The sequence below is a fragment of the Bufo bufo genome, chromosome 2 (assembly GCF_905171765.1).
Source record: "Bufo bufo chromosome 2, aBufBuf1.1, whole genome shotgun sequence".
Lineage (NCBI taxonomy): Eukaryota > Metazoa > Chordata > Amphibia > Anura > Bufonidae > Bufo > Bufo bufo.
The window spans coordinates 692,226,802-692,247,689 of NC_053390.1; the positions used below are offsets into that span (position 1 = coordinate 692,226,802).

Here is a 20,888-nt window from a genome sequence, read left to right on the forward strand (position 1 = left end):
ACTTGAAGAACATGCCATACTTTTATAGTAGCTGTTACATGGGACAGGTCACAGGTCTGAACTCTATTCATTTTAATTCCTTGGGGTGAAGATAACAGTTGTTGTGGGAGCCCACAAGGAAGAGACTGCTGCCAACTGAACAGTGAACCACGGGCAAGCTATGTTTTTGGGAAAAATAAATGTATAGTTCTGTTTTGTAGGAACTACTACAAGGTGATGTTACAAGCTTACCCTCATATTGAAGCAGGTGTCTTTCCACTGAACTTCTTGTGGCAGCGACATCCACTGGACGCTTGTAATCTGTGTTTTTTGCATTGATATCAGCACCAAAGTCAAGCAATAAACTTACAATATCCGCACTAGACTGCTGCGCTGCTGCATGTAATGGGGTGTCCAGATGCCTGCCATGCTGTACATCAGCACCTAGGAGCCAAGCACAACTTTTCTATATATTGGAAATATTACATAATATTACATATCAATACCTTCTAGCATTACTGACCTGCATATAAAAGTTTCCTTACACAAGCTATGTGCTGCCCTTTACATGCTACATAAAGAGGAGTGCCTAGGTAAGGAATGTCTTGGTCCACGTCTATACCCCAGGATATTAATACTTCTAGACAGTCAGTGTGACCTGCAAGTACATGGTAAGAAAAGCATAAAATATATTTCTATATTTCAGAATAGATAGTAAATGTGAACAAAGTGTATCTTGAAGAGCCTAGGCACCAATGCACAATCTTTACAGACCCCCTACCTACCATGTGCCATTTAAAATGCTAGTGTATTTTTATGTAGCAGGGTGGCTATTGGGCTCCCTCAGCTCCAGATTCTGTATGCCCTAATCAGTGGCGTACATAGAGAAGTAAGGGCCCCATAGCAAGGATCAAACCAGGCCCCCTACACAGGACAGAAGGGTTTCCACCTAAACCCCTTTCAATGACCCTTGGGCCATTTTTCCACTGCCTCATTTGCTAAAAGTTGTTCCTTTAGAGGGTAGAATCCTGACCAAGTTTTCACCCCCAGTAGAAGAGGGGATGATCTCAACTGGGCCCCCTCTTGCCTTGGGCCCCCATAGCAGTCGCATGGTCTGCCACTATGGTAGTTACGCCCCTGGCCCTAAAGCAAACCAGCAATATGGCTGGTTACTATGTGCATCTGAGGGACTTTTCCCTTGGACTAATTGATAAATCTCCATCAACATGTACTAACCAACTATTAATGACAATCAGCCCAGCATTAGAATTGCAAATGTCGACATGCACACAATCTTATGTATGTTGTGGTCCACAAACTGTGGATCGACAAAATATTGATACCGGCCATGTACATCCAGCAATTTCTGTGGGCCCTGTGACACAGTGAAGGGTATGGTCTGGGAGGACAGGTATTTTCCTCCCAGTGTGTGCTGCTGGGCTGATTTGCAGCCAGGTGGGGTCAAACACCGGACTGGATTTTAAGTGCCGGTCTGGGTTTTGACAACACCTAGCTGTCTTTAAAAGACAGTTGGGCTCAACAGCAAGTTGTTTCTGTTATGGGATCTAAGGCATGGTGCCGTGCTAAAGGGCTGAGAGCTGCACGCTAGAAAACAGGCCCCCTAAAGCCTGCTGTGGACCGCTGGGGATAAAACGGACAACAAGGTGATATCTTTGTTCTGTGGACTTTGCATTTTGTGAATTAACACCAAGACTGTACAGAGTCGTTTTACTTTTGCCTTATGTGTGAATAAACACAGAAGTTTTTCTTTACAAACTTGTCTTCGCCTCCGTACTGCGTCCACTTACCCTGCCTACCAGAGCAAATCCCCACAATTGGTGGAGGATGCGGGCAAAGATCCCGCTACCTCTCACAGTGAGGCTGGCGTAAACGCCGAAATATTTTTGTTTTCAGGGTACGGCTGGATGTCCTGGATTAAACCAGCTAAATTCAAACCCGTGTCACGTGACAAAATGGAGGCTGTAATGAAAGCTCTCGTGGAGGCTAACCAACACCAGCAAGAAACAAACCAGCTGCTGTCACAACACGTGATGGCTTTACAGATGGCAGGAGTGTCCATGATGTCCGGAAAGCGGTCCGTGCAGCGATCCCCAAAATGACACCATCAGATGACGTCGGAACCTACCTGGCGGTGTACGAGAAGGTGGCCACAAAAGAGAATCTACCCTGAGATCAGTGGGCTGAGGTCGTCACTCCGTTTCTGACATCTGATTCCCAGCGGGTGTATTTCGACTTGCCGGACGATCAAGCGGCCGACTACCAGAAAGTCAAGAGTGAGATTCTGGCAAGACTGGGGGTGTTGGTCCGGGCCCAGCGGGTGCATCAGTGGGGGTTCAACCCGGCTGAGCCCGCGAGACCCCAGTATTATAACTTGCTTCACCTCTTGCAAAAGTGGCTACAGCCTGATGTGCTGAGCCCCACTGCTATGCTGGACCGGCTGTTAGCTGATATGTTCTGGAGGGCTTTGCTCTCCAGCACTGGATCGGCCAGGTGTCTCCTGGCAATGCCCTTGAGATGGTGGACTCCGTTAGGAAGGCTGGCTTGACCGCTAACCCAAAAAAGTGCACGATAGGGTTAGAAGAGACTAAATACCTTGGGTATGTCATTGGGCACGGAGTCATCAAACCCCAAGTAAACAAAATAGAGGCCATATGGAATTGGCGCCGACTTGTCACCTCTAGGCAAGTAAAGTCATTCCTGGGGATGGTGGGCTATTACATGAGGTTCGTCCCCCACTTTGCTATGATAGCAGCGCCATTGAAAGGACTTTTGAAGGGACATAAGTCTGTGATGGTTCACTGGGATGATCAAGCGGAAGAGGCGTTCTCCGCTTTAAATTCGGCCCTGTGTGGGTCCCCGGTTTTGGTGACGCCCGACTTCAAGCGGGAATTTATAGTACAGATGGATGCCTCCGAGGTGGGCCTTGGTGATGTACTGTCCCAGGAAGTCAACGGGGAGGAGCATCCCGTTGTCTTCCTCAGCCGTAACTCACCCCAGCCGAGACCAGGTATAGTATAACGGAGAGAGAGTGCCTGGCTATCAAGTGGGAGACACTCCAGCGGAGGCCCTGCTGGACTCAGGCAGTCTGGTGACCCTAGTAAGGGCTCCCCCGGTACGGTCCACTGAGTATACTGGCCAGAAAGTCGGGGTCATGTGCATTCATGGGGACTTGAAAGACTATCCCATCGCCCTGGTGTCTCTAAGCACAGGGGCTGGCAGGTGGACTCACGAAGTGGCAGTTGCCACAAACTTGCACTACGAACTTATAATCGGGAGAGGTTTCCTGGCACTGTGGCCTGCTACGAGGGTGCCCATGAAACAGGGGTAACCCCAGCAGAGTTACCTTGCTCCGGAGGGAGGCCAGAACCTTGGAAACCCAAGGCCAAAGGGCCAGCGGTAGGGGTGACCGCCACTTTGGTGGATGAGGGGGAGACAACCCCACTGAGTGTAATGGTGGGAGACGTGCAGGACTTGCCACCGGGGCCTGAGATGGCAGACCTCAATGTCTCCAGGGATAATTTTGGTACTGCACAACACCGGGACCCAACCTTATCCCGAGCCTGGGAAAATGTATTAATAATAGATGGTGAACCACAACAACTGGGGGCTAAGTCTATGTTCCCCCGTTTTGTGGTTCAACAGGAGATGCTGTACCGGGTAAATCAACTACGGGGTGAACATAATGAACAGTTGGTGGTGCCCAAGGCGTATCGCAAGCTCGTGTTGGAGTTAGCCCACCATGTTCTTGGGGGACACCTGGGCCAGCAGAAAACGCAGGACCGGATTCTACAGCGGTTTTACTGGCCCAGAGTGTTCAGAGAGGTAGAAGAGTATTGCAAGTCTTGCCCAACCTGCCAGATAACCAGCCCCTAATCACATTTCCGTAGTCCCCTGGTCCCTCTCCCCATTATTGAGGTTCCATTTGAGCGGATCGCTATGGATCTCATAGGCCCAGTACGAAAGTCCACTAGAGGGCACCAACACATCTTGGTAGTCCTGGACTATGCCACTCGGTATCCAGAGACGGTGCCGCTGCGACATACCTCCACCAAACTCATAGCCAAAGAGTTAATAGAGATGTTTTTCCGAGTGGGCCTACCTAAAGAGATTCTGACCGACCAGTGGACCCCTTTTATGTCAAAAGTCATGAGGGAACTCGGTAAACTACTACAGATAAAACAGTATCACCCACAAACGGACGGCCTGATAGAGAGGTTTAATCAAACCTTGAAAAACATGATAAAGCAGGTGGTGTCTAAAGATCGGAGGGACTGGGATCTTCTACTGCCCTATCTCATGTTCGCAGTGCGAGAGGTGCCCCAGGCGGATGGAGATGGTGTTGCCTCTGGTTAAACAACATATGGAGGCAGGTCAGCGAGCCCAGAGTAGAGTCTATAATCGCCAGGCTCGGGTTCGGAATTTTAACCCGGGTTTTGTTTCTGGTACCGACCCTGGACAGTAAGTTCCTAGCCAGGTGGCAGGGGCCATACGAGGTACTTGAGAAAGTTGGAGAGGTAAATTACAAGATACACCAGCCAGGGCGGTGAAAGTCAAAGCAGGTTTACCATGTTAATTTACTAAAACCTTGGAAAGATAGGGAGACCTGTACTGAAGACAGTCCGCAGCCGGGTTTTCTAGCGGAAGAGGTTCCGACCCCTCTGATGCAAGGGAAGCGGTTGCCACAGTAATAATTTCTGACAGCCTCTCCTCTAAACAGGCTCAGGAGGCCAGGGAGTTTATTAGTTGGAACATGGATGTGTTTTTCGGACCTCCCTGGACGCACTTCCGCAATCCGGCATGACATTGTCACTGAACGTCAGGCAAAAGTCCGGGTAAAGCCATACCAGGTACCCGAGGCTCGACGACAAGCCATCTCTGAGGAAGTGCAGCTAATGCACCCCTACAGTAGAAACTCAAAAAAATTACCACATTTTGGAAACTACAGGATAAGGTGCCAGTTTTACTGGTACTATTTTGGGGTACATATGATTTTTAATTACTCTATATTAAGTTTTTTTGTGAGGCAAGGTAACCAAGAAATTTATGTTTTGGCACTGTTTTTATTTTTAACAACATTCATCTGACAGGTAAGATCATGCGCTATTTTTATAGAGCAGGCTGTTACGGACGCAATGCTATCAAATATGTCTAATTTCTATGTTTGTTTCAGTTTTACATAATAAAGCATTTTTGAAAACAAAAATTATGTTTTTGTATCTACATTTTCTGAACGCCCTATTTCTTTTTTTTTTTCTGCCGATCGTCTTGTGCAGGGACTTGTTTTTTGCAGGAAGAGTTTATGTTTTTATTGGTACCATTTTTGCGTACATATGATTTTTTGATCATTCGTTATTACACTTTATGGGGCAAGGTGATCAAAAAATTAGTTGTTTTGGCGCAGTTTTTATTTATAAATTTTTACAGCGTTTACCTGAGGGATTAGGTCATGTGACTTTTTTTATAGAGAAGATCGTTACGGATGTGGCAGTACCTAATATGTCTACTTTTTCTTATTTATTTAAGTTTTACACAATAATAGCATTTTTGAAACCGAAATGATGATGTTTTAGTGTATCCATAGTTTGAGACCCATAGCTTTTTTATTTTTTGACCAATTGTCTTAGGTAAGGTCTCATTTTTGGCAGGATGAGGTGACGGTTTGATTGTTACTATTTTGGGGGGGTATATACCTTTTTGATCGCTTGATGTTGCATTTTTTGTGATGTAAGGTGACAAAAATGCCTTTTTTTTTACTTTTTTTTTTTTTTTCGGTGTTCATCTGAGGGGTTAGGACTTGTGATATTTTTATAGAGCTGGTTGTTACGGACGTGGCAATACCTAATATGTATGTATTTTTTTTAATGTATTTAACAATTTCACTTTTGCACAATAGCAGTTTTAAAACAAAAAAAAAAATGTTTTAGTGTCTCCATGTTCTGAGAGCTATACTTTTTTTAATTTTTTGGGCAATTGTCTTAGGTAGGGGCTCATTTTTTTGCGGGATGAGGTGACGGTTTTATTGATACCATTTTGTGGAATATACGCTTTTTTGATTGCTTAGTGTTGCACTATTTGTGATGTAAGGTAACAAAAATGGCTTTTTTTTACACCGTTTTTTTTTTTTTTTGTATGGTGTTTATCGCGGCGATACCTAATATGAAGGGGGGGTTCTGTTTTTTATTATAAAATAAGGGGAAAGGGGCGTTTTTTTTCTTTTTTTACTTAAAATCTTTATTAATTTTATTAAAAACACTTTAAAAAAAATCTTTACTTTATTTCTGACATTCACTTTTGGGGGTCTAATACCCTCTGCAATGCATTACAATACATCTGTATTGTAATGCATTGCCTGTTAGTGTATTACACAGAGTAATACACTAACAGGTTGCCTAGGAGACCCAGCCTGATGCTGGATCTCCTAGGCACCCGTAGAAGGCAGGTCCCGATGCCGTGCAAGGCATTGGGCAGCCTCTGCACGGCATCAGGCTGCCTTCTGACATATTAAGTCCCCGCCACAGCAGCGCGGCGACTCCATGCGCTCCCTCACCCAACACAAACCCCTTCTATGTCGCGGTCAACACAGACCGTGCATAGAAGGGGTTAATCCGCCGGCATCTGCTATTACAGTAATGCCGGCAGATACAGCAGGGATCCAGCTACCAGGGACTGACAGGCCCCTGCAGTGATCGGGCGCGCAACGCTCCGGTGCCCGCCCGATCGCCATGACGTACTATTACGTCAAATTGCGGGAATGCAGTGGCTTCCATGACGTAATAGTGCGTCATGTGTCGGGAAGGGTTTAAAGGGCATCTGTCAGCAGATTTGTACCTATGATACTGGCTGACCTGTTACATGTGCGCTTGGCAGCTGAAGGCATCTGGGTTGATCCCATGTTCATATGTGCCCGCATTGCTGAGAAAAATTATGTTTTTGCCAGACAGTGAAAACATCATCATGCCTGGTGGTGTCAATGAAAGTGCAGAGGGCGCAGCACTTGCAGAGAGAGCTGAGCCTCTGGATGTAATGGTAACACCACCATTGCTCCTAGAGGCTCATTTACATAATTTAAAAAAAGAAAATTCTCAGTAATGCAAACACATATGAACATGGATGTCTAATAAAAGAAAGTCAGTCACGTAGTTCTTTTAGATACTATTAAATACTTGCGCTGCAGGTCCTTGTAGTGTTGTGGGTCAATTCACAACAGTTTCCAATGCGGTTCTTTACTTTAACACATATGAACATGGGACCAACACAGATGCCTTCAGCTGCCAAGCGCACATGGAACAGCTCAGCCAGTTTAATAGGTACAAATCTGCTGACAGATGCCCTTTAACTTATGGAATAAAATCATGAACCTTTCAATAAAATACACTAAAATAACAGAAAACCATAATATATTACAGTCACATCTGTTTTACCTTTACTTGATGCCTCGTGAGCAGGTGACGGGAGACATGTCTCTAGCTGTGCCATTGCACCATACTCCAATAGGAGTTCCACGCAATTAGCGCTGCCTCTTGAACATGCATTAAATATAGGAGTCACTCCGTCAATAGTTGTAGCATTCACCTAAAATATATCACAAGATTTCTTCGATAGGCATGACGTTAAATGTTTAAGGTGACCTGGCATTTGTTCCTTCTATCGCATGATACTATGTACTGTATCTTATTTTATTAGAAACCTATCATTGGAACATCTAAGGATATACAGTCAGGTCCATAAATATTGGAAGATCAACACAATTCTAAAATTCTTGGCTCTATACACCACCACAATGGATTTGAAATGAAACAAACAAGATGTGCTTTAACTGCAGACTGTCAGCTTTAATTTGAGAGTATTTACATCCAAATCAGGTGAACGGTGTAGGAATTACAACAGTTTGCATATGTGCCTCCCACTTGTTAAGGGACCAAAAGTAATTGGACAGAATAATAATCATAAATCAAACATTCACTTTTTAATACTTGGTTGCAAATCCTTTGCAGTCAATTACAGCCTGAAGTCTGGAACGCATAGACATCACCAGATGCTGGGTTTCATCCCTGGTGATGCTCTGCCAGACCTCTACTGCAACTGTCTTCAGTTCCTGCTTGTTCTTGGGGCATTTTCCCTTCAGTTTTGTCTTCAGCAAGTGAAATGCATGCTCAATTGGATTCAGGTCAGGTGATTGACTTGGCCATTGCATAACATTCCACTTCTTTCCCTTAAAAAACTCTTTGGTTGCTTTTGCAGTATGCTTTGGGTCATTTTCCATCTACACTGTGAAGCGCCGTCCAATGACTTCTGAAGCATTTGGCTGAATGTGAGCAGATAATATTGCCTGAAACACTTCAGAATTCATCCTGCTGCTTTTGTCAACAGTCACATCATCAATAAATACAAGAGAACCAGTTCCATTGCCAGCCATACATGCCCACGCCATGACACTACCACCACCATGCTTCACTGATGAGGTGGTATGCTTAGGATCATGAGCAGTTCCTTTTGCTTCTCCATACTCTTTTCTTCCCATCACTCTGGTACAAGTTGATCTTGGTCTCATCTGTCCATAGGATGTTGTTTCAGAACTGTGAAGGCTTTTTTAGATGTCATTTGGCAAACGCTAATCTGGCCTTCCTGTTTTTAAAGCTCACCAATGGTTTACATCTTGTGGTGAACCCTCTGTATTCACTCCGGTGAAGTCTTCTCTTGATTGTTGACTTTAACACACATACACCTACCTCCTGGAGAGTGTTCTTGATCTGGCCAACTGTTGTGAAGGTGTTTTCTTCACCAGGGAAAGAATTCTTCGGTCATCCACCACAGTTGTTTTCCGTGGTCTTCCGGGTCTTTTGGTGTTGCTGAGCTCATCGTTGCGTTCCTTCTTTTTAAGAATGTTCCAAACAGTTGTTTTGGCCACGCCTAATGTTTTTGCTATCTCTCTGATGGGTTTGTTTAGTTTTTTCACCCTAATGATGGCTTGCTTCACTGATAGTGACAGCTCTTTGGATCTCACCTTGAGAGTTGACAGCAACAGATTCCAAATGCAAATAGCACACTTGAAATGAACTTTGGACCTTTTATCTGCTCATTGTAATTGGGATAATGAGGGAATATCACACACCTGGCCGTGGAACAGCTGAGAAACCAATTGTCCCATTACTTTTGGTCCCTTAACAAGTGGGAGGCACATATGCAAACTGTTGTAATTCCTACACCGTTCAACTGATTTGGATGTTAATACCCTCAAATTAAAGCTGACAGTCTGCAGTTAAAGCACATCTTGTTCATTTCATTTCAAATCCATTGTGGTGGTGTATAGAGGCAAAAATGTTAGAATTGTGTCAATGTCCCAATATTTATGGACCTGACTGTATACAGAAAAGCTGTGGTATGTTAACCTGTCACATTTAGACTAAATACATAATACTCATTATACAGTATCTGTTCCCCATGTTGACCTCATGTTTTTTATAGCATAATACATCTTACATTTGCACCGGCTTCCAGAAGTGTCCTTGCACATCCGACATGATCTCCCAAGCAAGCTTCATGTAGTGGGGTCACATGATCAATGGTTAACGTGTTCACATTGTAGCCCTAATTGTAAGAAATTATATGTTAGTCAGTGTGCCATGCAAATTTTTATTAAACTGATTTTACACTACAAATCAATGTCAGAATGGCTGTATAATTCTAGTTGACAGTTTTCCTGCCTGCCGTTAAAATGAGCACTTTATGAGTCCAGCTCGAGGTTGAGAGAACTTATGAGTCCGGTGTATTAATGAGTTAAACTCAATGTGCGCCCACCTAGCTCCTTACAGTGTACCTCCCCCCCTGCTGCTCAAATCTTACACTGCTACTTGACATGGATTTTCAAAATAAGTACACCAGCCTCATCACGTTATCTTCTATTTAAAGGAGACCTTTCATATTGAACACGGTGTCTGAGCTGCAGACGGCATATTATAGAGCAGGAGGAGCTGAGCAGATTGATATATATTTTTAGGGGAAATACAGTCCTGATCAAAAGTTTAAGACCACTTGAAAAATGGCAAAAAATCTTATTTTACATTGTTGGATCTTAACAAGGTTCCAAGTAGAGCTTCAACATGCAACAAGAAGGAATAAGAGTGAGACAAATCATTTTTTGAGCATTCAATTAATTGAAAATAACGATTAAACTGAAACAGGCTGTTTTTCAGCTGATCCAAATTTTACGACCACATGCCTTTAAAAGGCCAAATCTGTGCTAAGATGTGGATTCATTGTAATTTTCTGTCAGGTAGTCACACGTTGTGATGGCAAAGGCAAAAAAACTCTCCCTTTTTGAACGTGGTCGGGTTGTTGAACTGCATAAGAAGGGTCTCTCACAGCGCGCCATCGCTGCTGAGGTGGGATGCAGTAAGTCATTTGGAATTTCTTAAATGATCCTGAGGGTTATGGAACAAAAAAGTCAAGTGGAAGACCCAAAAAAATTTCATCAGCACTGAGCCGGAGGATCCAATTGGCTGTCCGTCAAGACACTGGACGATCCCCGACCCAGATTAAGGCCCTTACTGGTGCTGACTGCAGCCAGGGGCGTAGCTATAGGGGGTGCAGAGGTAGCAGTCGCTACCGGGCCCAGGAGCCTGAGGGGGCCCAAAGACCCTTGTGCCACATAAGACACTGGCATTATAGAAAGTGCATACTGGTCAATTTACACCTCTGGCTAGAGGGAAGGAGTTAGGTTAAGAATTTGCCATGAGGGGGTGCCCTTTCAATGTTTGCCTTAGGCAGCAGGAAGGATATGTGCTCCCTTGCCCCTTGCAAACAAGCACTGAGGGACGGGGGCCCAAGCTGAACTCTTGCACCAGGGCCCATGAGCTTTTAGCTACGCCCCTGACTGCAGCCCCATAACCATCAGACGGCATCTTCTGAGACTGAAGGGCTTCAAAATCAAAGACCTCGTCTCCTTGAACGCCACAGAACTGCTCGTTTGGACTTTGCAAGAGAGCACCAAACATGGGACATTCAAAGGTGGAAGAAAGTTTTATTCTCTGATGAGAAAAAATTTAACCTTGATGGTCCTGATGGTTTCCAACGTTACTGGCATGACAAGCAGATCCCACCTGAGATGTTTTCTACGTGCCCCATAATGGCCTGGGGTGCTTTTTCCTTCAGTGGAACAATGGAGCTTCATGAAGTGCTGGGGCATCAAACGGCCTCTGGCTATGTCCAGATGTTGCGTAAAATAGAATAAATGGACGGCACTCACAGCAAATGGGGTCTATGGATAATATTTATTAGATAGGTTGTAAAAATAGGGTTATTAAAAATACCAAATGGTAGTTAACATGTGGTTTTATATTTATTCTTTAAAATATATGATTTTGTTAAAAATTAGGATGTGCGCACTCCTTAAAGGGATAGGTGAATAGATAAATGAATAAGTATTAATTTATGTCCATATAAAAAGATAAGTATTAGTTTATGTCCATATAAAAGTTCATATAATCAAAAAAGTTCATATAATCAAAAAAAGTCCATATAAAAGTTCATATAATCAAAGATTTTTAAAAAAGGTATGAAAAATATATATGAAAAATATATAAATATATAAAAGTCACGAAAAAAGGCAGTTCATATAGGTCGTTGGGCGATCCAGATTTTGGTCGCTCTGAATGTAGGGTAGTTGATGATCCCTTGTAGCAATAGATAGTTATAAATAGTTGTAAATATAAGTATAAGTTCTTAATAGTTTCTGAATGTTTGTACTCTCTATAGGAGCTACAACTTGTATTTAGGCCAGATCACAACCTGAAAGGCAAAGATCCCACATGGGTACGTTACCACTCCTGTGCAGGATCTTCCTGTATCTTTCTGCGGTCGTCAGGGTGGTAGGTGGCATCCTCCTCGCTGCGCGCGTGATTTCCACGAGTTCAGCCGCCGCGATCCACCTTCCGGTGACGTCACTTCCGGGTAGTGGTGTGATTTCTCGCGGTCGGTGTGTCACGTGTTTGGATCACCGCGGTTGGCGTGCCACGTGTTCAAATGAGCGGGCTCTTTGAAAAATGGCGGGTTCTTTGTGTGTTCCACAATCCTTTTGTATATTGGCCAATATAGTAGTGAATATGGGACTTATGGCTGCTCTCTCTCTATGTCCAGATGTTGGAGAGAGCATTCCTCATGACTGAGGGCCCTCGTCTGTGTGGTAACGACTGGGTTTTTCAACAGGACAACGCTACAGTACACAATGCCCGCAGGACAAGGGACTTCTTCCAGGAGAATAACATCACTCTTTTGGCCCATCCTGCGTGTTCCCCTGATCTAAATCCAATTGAGAACCTTTGGGGGATGGATGGCAAGGGAAGTTTTCAAAAATGGACAACAGTTCCAGACAGTAGATGGCCTTCGTGCGGCCGTCTTCACCACTTGGAGAAATGTTCCCACTCACCTCATGGAAACGCTTGCATCAACATAGTAACATAGTACATAAGGCCGAAAAGAGACATTTGTCCATCCAGTTCGGCCTGTTATCCTGCAAGTTGATCCAGAGGAAGGCAAAAAAAAAAACTGTGAGGTAGAAGCCAATTTTCCCCACTTTAGGGGAATAAAAAATTCCTTCCCGACTCCAATCAGAATAACTCCCTGGATCAACGACCCCTCTCTAGTAGCCATAGCCTGTAATATTATTACACTCCAGAAATACATCCAGGCCCCTCTCGAAATCCTTTATTGTACTCACCATCACCACCTCCTCAGGCAGAGAGTTCCATAGTCTCACTGCCCTTACCGTAAAGAATCCTTTTCTATGTTTGTGTACAAACCTTCTTTCCTCCAGACGCAGAGAATGTCCCCTCGTCACAGTCACAGTTCTGGGGATAAATAGATGATGGTATAGATCTCTATACTGACCCCTGATATATTTATACATATTAATTAGATCTCCCCTCAGTCGTCTTTTTTCTAAAGTGAATAACCCTAATTTTGATAATCTTTCAGGGTACTGTAGTTGCCCCATTCCAGTTATTACTTTAGTTGCCCTCCTCTGGACCCTTTCCAGCTCTGCTATGTCTGCCTTGTTCACTGGAGCCCAGAACTGTACACAGTACTCCATGTGTGGTCTGACTAGCGATGCTGAAACGAATTTTGGAAGTGATAAACAATAACGGCGGAGCTACTCATTACGGAGTTCATATTTTGGAAGTTGGATTTCTGTTTTGGGGGGGTTTATTTTTTTTTTGGAGGTGTGGTCCTAAACTTTTGATCAGCTGAAAAACAGCCTGTTTCAGTTTAATCGTTATTTTCAATTAAACGAATGCTCAAAAAATGTTTTGTCTCACTCCCATTTCTTCTTGTTGCATGTTGAAGCTCTACTTGGAACCTTGTTAACCACCTCAGCCCCCAGTGCTTAAACACCCTGAAAGACCAGGCCACTTTTTACACTTCTGACCTACACTACTTTCACCGTTTATTGCTCGGTCATGCAACTTACCACCCAAATGAATTTTACCTCCTTTTCTTCTCACTAATAGAGCTTTCATTTGGTGGTATTTCATTGCTGCTGACATTTTTACTTTTTTTGTTATTAATCGAAATTTAACGATTTTTTTGCAAAAAAATGACATTTTTCACTTTCAGTTGTAAAATTTTGCAAAAAAAAACGACATCCATATAGAAATTTTGCTCTAAATTTATAGTTCTACATGTCTTTGATAAAAAAAAAATGTTTGGGTAAAAAAAAAATGGTTTGGGTAAAAGTTATAGCGTTTACAAACTATGGTACAAAAATGTGAATTTCCGCTTTTTGAAGCAGCTCTGACTTTCTGAGCACCTGTCATGTTTCCTGAGGTTCTACAATGCCCAGACAGTACAAACACCCCACAAATGACCCCACTTCTGAAAGTACACACCCTAAGGTATTCGCTGATGGGCATAGTGAGTTCATAGAACTTTTTATTTTTTGTCACAAGTTAGCGGAAAATTATGATTTTTTTTTTTTTTTTTTTTTTCTTACAAAGTCTCATATTCCACTAACTTGTGACAAAAAATAAAAAGTTCTATGAACTCACTATGCCCATCAGCGAATACCTTGGGGTCTCTTCTTTCCAAAATGGGGTCACTTGTGGGGAAGTTATACTGCCCTGGCATTCTAGGGGCCCAAATGTGTGGTAAGGAGTTTGAAATCAAATTCTGTAAAAAATGACCAGTGAAATCCGAAAGGTGCTCTTTGGAATATGGGCCCCTTTGCCCACCTAGGCTGCAAAAAAGTGTCACACATCTGGTATCTCCGTACTCAGGAGAAGGTGGGGAATGTGTTTTGGGGTGTCATTTTATATATACCCATGCTGGGTGAGAGAAATATCTTGGCAAAAGACAACTTTTCCCATTTTTTTATACAAAGTTGTCATTTGACCAAGATATTTATCTCACCCAGCATGGGTATATGTAAAAAGACACCCCAAAACACATTCCTCAACTTCTCCTGAGTACGGGGATACCAGATGTGTGACACTTTTTTGCAGCCTAGGTGGGCAAAGGGGCCCATATTCCAAAGAGCACCTTTCGGATTTCACTCCTCATTTTTTCCTGAATTTGATTTCAAACTCCTTACCACACATTTGGGCCCCTAGAATACCAGGGCAGTATAACTACCCCACAAGTGACCCCATTTTGGAAAGAAGACACCCCAAGGTATTCCGTGAGGGGCATGGCGAGTTCCTAGAATTTTTTATTTTTTGTCACAAGTTAGTGGAAAATGATGATTTTTTTATTTATTTTTTTTTTCATACAAAGTCTCATATTCCACAAACTTGTGACAAAAAATAAAAACTTCCATGAACTCACTATGCCCATCAGCGAATACCTTGGGGTCTCTTCTTTCCAAAATGGGGTCACTTGTGGGGTAGTTATACTGCCCTGGCATTCTAGGGGCCCAAATGTGTGGTAAGTAGGTAAATGACCTGTGAAATCCGAAAGGTGCTCTTTGGAATGTGGGCCCCTTTGCCCACCTAGGCTGCAAAAAAGTGTCACACATCTGGTATCTCTGTATTCAGGAGAAGTTGAGGAATGTGTTTTGGGGTGTCTTTTTACATATACCCATGCTGGGTGAGATAAATATCTTGGTCAAATGCCAACTTTGTATAAAAAAATGGGAAAAGTTGTCTTTTGCCAAGATATTTCTCTCACCCAGCATGGGTATATGTAAAATGACACCCCAAAACACATTCCCCAACTTCTCCCGATTACGGAGATACCAGATGTGTGACACTTTTTTGCAGCCTAGGTGGGCAAAGGGGCCCATATTCAAAAGAGCACCTTTCGGATTTCACAGGTCATTTTTTACAGAATTTGATTTCAAACTCCTTACCACACATTTGGGCCCCTAGAATGCCAGGGCAGTATAACTACCCCACAAGTGACCCCATTTTGGAAAGAAGAGACCCCAAGGTATTCGCTGATGGGCATAGTGAGTTCATGGAACTTTTTATTTTTTGTCACAAGTTAGTGGAATATGAGACTTTGTATGAAAAAAAAACTAAAAAAAAAAATCATCATTTTCCACTAACTTGTGACAAAAAATTAAAAAATTCTAGGAACTCGCCATGCCCCTCACGGAATACCTTGGGGTGTCTTCTTTCCAAAATGGGGTCACTTGTGGGGTAGTTATACTGCCCTGGCATTTTCCAGGGGCCCTAATGTGTGGTAAGTAGGTAAATGACCTGTGAAATCCTAAAGGTGCTCTTTGGAATATGGGCCCCTTTGCCCACCTAGGCTGCAAAAAAGTGTCACACATGTGGTATCGCCGTATTCAGGAGAAGTTGGGGAATGTGTTTTGGGGTGTCATTTTACATATACCCATGCTGGGTGAGAGAAATATCTTGGCAAAAGACAACTTTTCCCATTTTTTTATACAAAGTTGGCATTTGACCAAGATATTTCTCTCACCCAGCATGGGTATATGTAAAATGACACCCCAAAACACATTCCCCAACTTCTCCTGAGTACGGCGATACCAGATGTGTGACACTTTTTTGCAGCCTAGATGCGCAAAGGTGCCCAAATTCCTTTTAGGAGGGCATTTTTAGACATTTGGATACCAGACTTCTTCTCACGCTTTGGGGCCCCTAGAATGCCAGAGCAGTATAAATACCCCACATGTGACCCCATTTTGGAAAGAAGACACCCCAAGGTATTCAATGAGGGGCATGGCGAGTTCATAGAATTTTTTTTTTTTTGGCACAAGTTAGCGGAAATTGATATTTTTAATTTTTTTCTCACAAAGTCTCCCGTTCCGCTAACTTGGGACAAAAATTTCAATCTTTCATGGACTCAATATGCCCCTCACGGAATACCTGGGGGTGTCTTCTTTCCGAAATGGGGTCACATGTGGGGTATTTATACTGCCCTGGCATTCTAGGGGCCCTAAAGCGTGAGAAGAAGTCTGGAATATAAATGTCTAAAAAATTTTACGCATTTGGTTTCCGTGAGGGGTATGGTGAGTTCATGTGAGATTTTATTTTTTGACACAAGTTAGTGGAATATGAGACTTTGTAAGAAAAAAAAAAAAAAATTCTGCTAACTTGGGCCAAAAAAATATCTGAATGGAGCCTTACAGAGGGGTGATCAATGACAGGGGGGTGATCAATGACAGGGGGGTTGATCAATGACAGGGGGGTTGATCAATGACAGGGGGGTTGATCAATGACAGGGGGGTTGATCAATGACAGGGGGGTTGATCAATGACAGGGGGGTTGATCAATGACAGGGGGGTTGATCAGGGAGTCTATATGGGGTGATCACCACAGTCATTGATCACGCCCCTGTAAGGCTTCATTCAGACGTCCGGATGCGTTTTGCGGATCGGATCCATCTATCAGTGCATCCGTAAAAATCATGCGGACATCTGAATGGAGCTTTACAGGGGGGTGATCAGGGAGTCTATATGGGGTGATCACCACAGTCATTGATCATGCCCCTGTAAGGCTTCATTCAGACGTCCGGATGCGTTTTGCGGATCGGATCCATCTATCAGTGCATCCGTAAAAATCATGCGGACATCTGAATGGAGCTTTACAGGGGGGTGATCAATGACAGGGGGGTGATCAGGGAGTCTATATGGGGTGATCACCACAGTCATTGATCACGCCCCTGTAAGGCTTCATTCAGACGTCCGGATGCGTTTTGCGGATCGGATCCATCTATCAGTGCATCCGTAAAAATCATGCGGACATCTGAATGGAGCTTTACAGGGGGGTGATCAGGGAGTCTATATGGGGTGATCACCACAGTCATTGATCATGCCCCTGTAAGGCTTCATTCAGACGTCCGGATGCGTTTTGCGGATCGGATCCATCTATCAGTGCATCCGTAAAAATCATGCGGACATCTGAATGGAGCTTTACAGGGGGGTGATCAGGGAGTCTATAGGGGTGATCACCACAGTCATTGATCACGCCCCTGTAAGGCTTCATTCAGACGTCCGGATGCGTTTTGCGGATCCGATCTATCTATCAGTGGATCCGTAAAAATCATGCGGACGTCTGAATGGAGCTTTACAGGGGGTTGATCAATGACAGGGGTGTAATCAATGACAGGGGGGGTGATCAGGGAGTCTATATGGGGTGATCACCACAGTCATTGATCACGCCCCTGTAAGGCTTCATTCAGACGTCCGGATGCGTTTTGCGGATCCGATCCATCTATCAGTGGATCCGTAAAAATCATGCGGACATCTGAATGGAGCTTTACAGGGGGGTAATCAATGACAGGGGGGTGATCAATGACAGGGGGGTGATCAGGGAGTCTATATGGGGTGATCAGGGGTGATCAGGGGCTAATAAGGGGTTAATAAGTGACGGGGGGGGGGGTGTAGTGTAGTGTAGTGGTGCTTGGTGGGACTTTACTGAGCTACCTGTGTCCTCTGGTGGTCGATCCAAACAAATGGGACCACCAGAGGACCAGGTAGCAGGTATATTAGACGCTGTTATCAAAACAGCGTCTAATATACCTGTTAGGGGTTAAAAAAAACACATCTCCAGCCTGCCAGCGAACGATCGCCGCTGGCAGGCTGGAGATCAACTCTCTTACCTTCCGTTCCTGTGAGCGCGCGCGCCTGTGTGCGCGCGTTCACAGGAAATCTCGCCCATCGCGAGATGACGCATATATGCGTGACTCTGCGCAGGGCTGCCACCTCCGGAACGCGATCCTGCGTTAGGCGGTCCGGAGGTGGTTAAGATCCAGCCATGCTAAATAGGATTTTTTGCCATTTTTCAAGTGATCTTAAACTTTTGATCAGGACTGTATATTCATTTAAATTCCTGCTCATTGTGGATTCTGAAGTCAAGGAGGCGGTCTACAGTCATAGAGGGAAGGCTGTCAATCACTGATAGGACCGTCTCCTTGACTTCAAAGTCCAGAATGAACAGGAATCTAAATAATTAAAATACAAGTTATCGATCTGCTCAGCATCTCCTGCTCTATAACATGCTTCCTTCAGCTCAGACTTCATGTCCAACGTGATGGTCCCCTTTAATAACATATGCAGTTATTTATCTGGTCACACACTCCCTTTGAGCATTCTAGACATTTCAAGCAGAATCATAGTTGTCTAGGTTTTAAAGGGCTGGAAATCTTTTCTGTATGTATTGAATATGCTGACAAAATTCTAGTATTACCATCATTTTTCAGAAGCTAACTCAAAAGGTTCATCCAAAATTGCTGCGTTGCCTATCATGCCTTATATGAAATCTGGTATATTGGTTTATAGCAGGGACAAACATAATGACAGCTTATGGATAGGCAGGACAAGTTTGAGGTTAGCTCAGGGTCTAGGTCCCTGCACTGATCTAACTCTTTTCAGGGCAGTAGCTCCATCTATGGTCAATGTTGAGAGCTAGGTATTAGCTTTTTGTAGATGGCCAGCAGTGCAGGAATATCCCACATCCAATACAGACCAAGCTCATGGACAATTCACTGACTTCAGTCCTAATAATGACTTATCTATATATATAAAGAAGGACGTATGTATGTTCTGCAATCACTCAAAAACGCAACCATCGATTTCAACTAAACTTGTTATACACATCCCTTGCTACCTGGAAAGAAATCTTGTGGGGGGGTCACAGCTCTCTAGCACGTACTGTTCCTGAGATATTCCCAAAAAATGACCTGCATTAGCCAATAGAAGCCTGCAAGTCTTTCTCTTCATATTCCAACTGCCATACACACGGTCACATGTCCTTTATCAGCCAATAGAATCTCGCAGGCCCTTAGTCTCCACATACACACAGTTTTACTCCAGGTTTCCACAACAACCCATTTTTCTTCACTGCTGCAGGTCAGCTTTAAAGGGGCAGGGTGCTATATATGACACTGTTAAGGGAGCGGAGTGCTGTGAAGGTCACAGTTCAGGGGTCAGGTAGGGTGGCTATTCAGGCCACCCTCAAAAGACTGACTTAAAAACTCCTCCCACAGGTCCCACTAAGCCACGCCCCTCTAACTTCACAGCCGACTGGGATTGAACAAATTAAGGTAAAAATCAACCTCTGTCAGCTGCAGGGTTGGGAGGGAGGGTGACTTTCTCCCTGCAGCTCACGCTCAGACAGCACAGTGCTGCTGTCTGAGAGTGAGCTGTTCAAAAGAACATCCCTGTGTCCATCCAGGTCCTGCGCCGGACAGAGGACAGGGAGTCTGAAAGCTGGACTGTCCGGCCTAAAACAGGACCTCTGGCCACCCTAGTGGCAGGCTGCTGTAGAGGCCACTGTTAAGGGGACGGGGTGTTGTGGAAATCAAGGAAATGGGGCACTGTGGAGGTCACTAATAAAGGGACGGCTGCTGTGGAGGTCACTGTTAAGGGGGCGGGATGTCGTCCAGGTCACTGTTAAAGGTGCGGGCTGCTGTGAAGGTCACTGATAAGGGGGCTGGATGCTGTGAAGGTCACTGTTAAAGGGGTGGGCGTGGTGAAGGTCTCTGTTAAGGGGACAGGGAACTGTGGAGATCACAGTTAAGGGGGTTGTCCGCTATGGAGATCAGTGTTAAGTGGCGGGGTGCTGTAGAGGTCACTGTTAAGCAGGCGGGGTGTTGTTGAGGTCACATTTTAAGGCAACAGAGCTCTGTAGAGATCACTGCTAATGGGGCAAGTTATTGTGGAAATCACTGTTAACGAGACGGGGTATTGTGGAGGTCACTAATAAACGGGCGGCTGCTGTAGAGGTCACTGTTAAAGGGGCGGGGTACTGTAGATGTCACTTATTGTCGATACTGTCAAAATCTTTTAACGACACACATAAACATTTAATGAAATAGATTAAATATGCCCGGGTCCTTCTGCTAGTTTTATCAATAAAACAATAAATGAAAGTTACATTTTAAGTTACATAGCCACTTCCCTTAGCTGTGTAATGTCAGTGCAGCTGGCCCTTAGGTGGGGGGCTTTGCTATAATTAGGCCTCATGTATATGACCATATCCGTTTGGCCGTCCACAAATCATAGACCGCATCTGTATTTTGCAGTTCACATATTTTTTTTGCAGACCCATGGACTTCAATGGGTCCATGGTCCGCAATTTGCGGACCTATTCTATCTTTTTGCGTAACGGATGTGGAAAGCACATGGATGATCTGTTTGCTTTCCACATCCATATGTTTGTTCTGCAAAATGATAAAACATGTCCTATACTTGGACTTGAAGTCAATGGGTCCACAAAAACAATTAGGCAACATGGACAGTATCCGTATTTTGCCTATTCACAATTTGTGGGTCGCAAAATATATATGATCATGTGCATGAGGCCTAGGGAACAGCAGCATCTATAGGGGTTTGATAGAGGTGTCTCAGATCAAGATATCTCTCTCCTGCCTTCAGGGGTAATAAACCAAGTAATCAATAGGCAAAGGAGGTTGGGTAAGTGTAAATG

The 20,888-nt window shown here is 44.1% G+C and overlaps 1 protein-coding gene across 4 annotated transcripts in view; it reads right to left on the minus strand.

Annotated features, from left to right (window-relative positions):
* The window catches only part of ASB5 (ankyrin repeat and SOCS box containing 5), an 89,528-nt gene that overhangs the window by 8,980 nt on the left and 59,660 nt on the right, over window positions 1-20,888 (minus strand). For all 4 annotated transcript variants that reach the window (XM_040418690.1, XM_040418691.1, XM_040418692.1 and 1 more), the window contains 4 exons: window positions 9,481-9,588; window positions 7,422-7,572; window positions 503-637; window positions 232-423 (listed from right to left, as the gene is read on the minus strand). In XM_040418690.1, coding sequence (XP_040274624.1) covers window positions 232-423; window positions 503-637; window positions 7,422-7,572; window positions 9,481-9,588 — 586 coding nt within the window. The remainder of the gene's footprint in view (window positions 1-231; window positions 424-502; window positions 638-7,421; window positions 7,573-9,480; window positions 9,589-20,888) is intronic.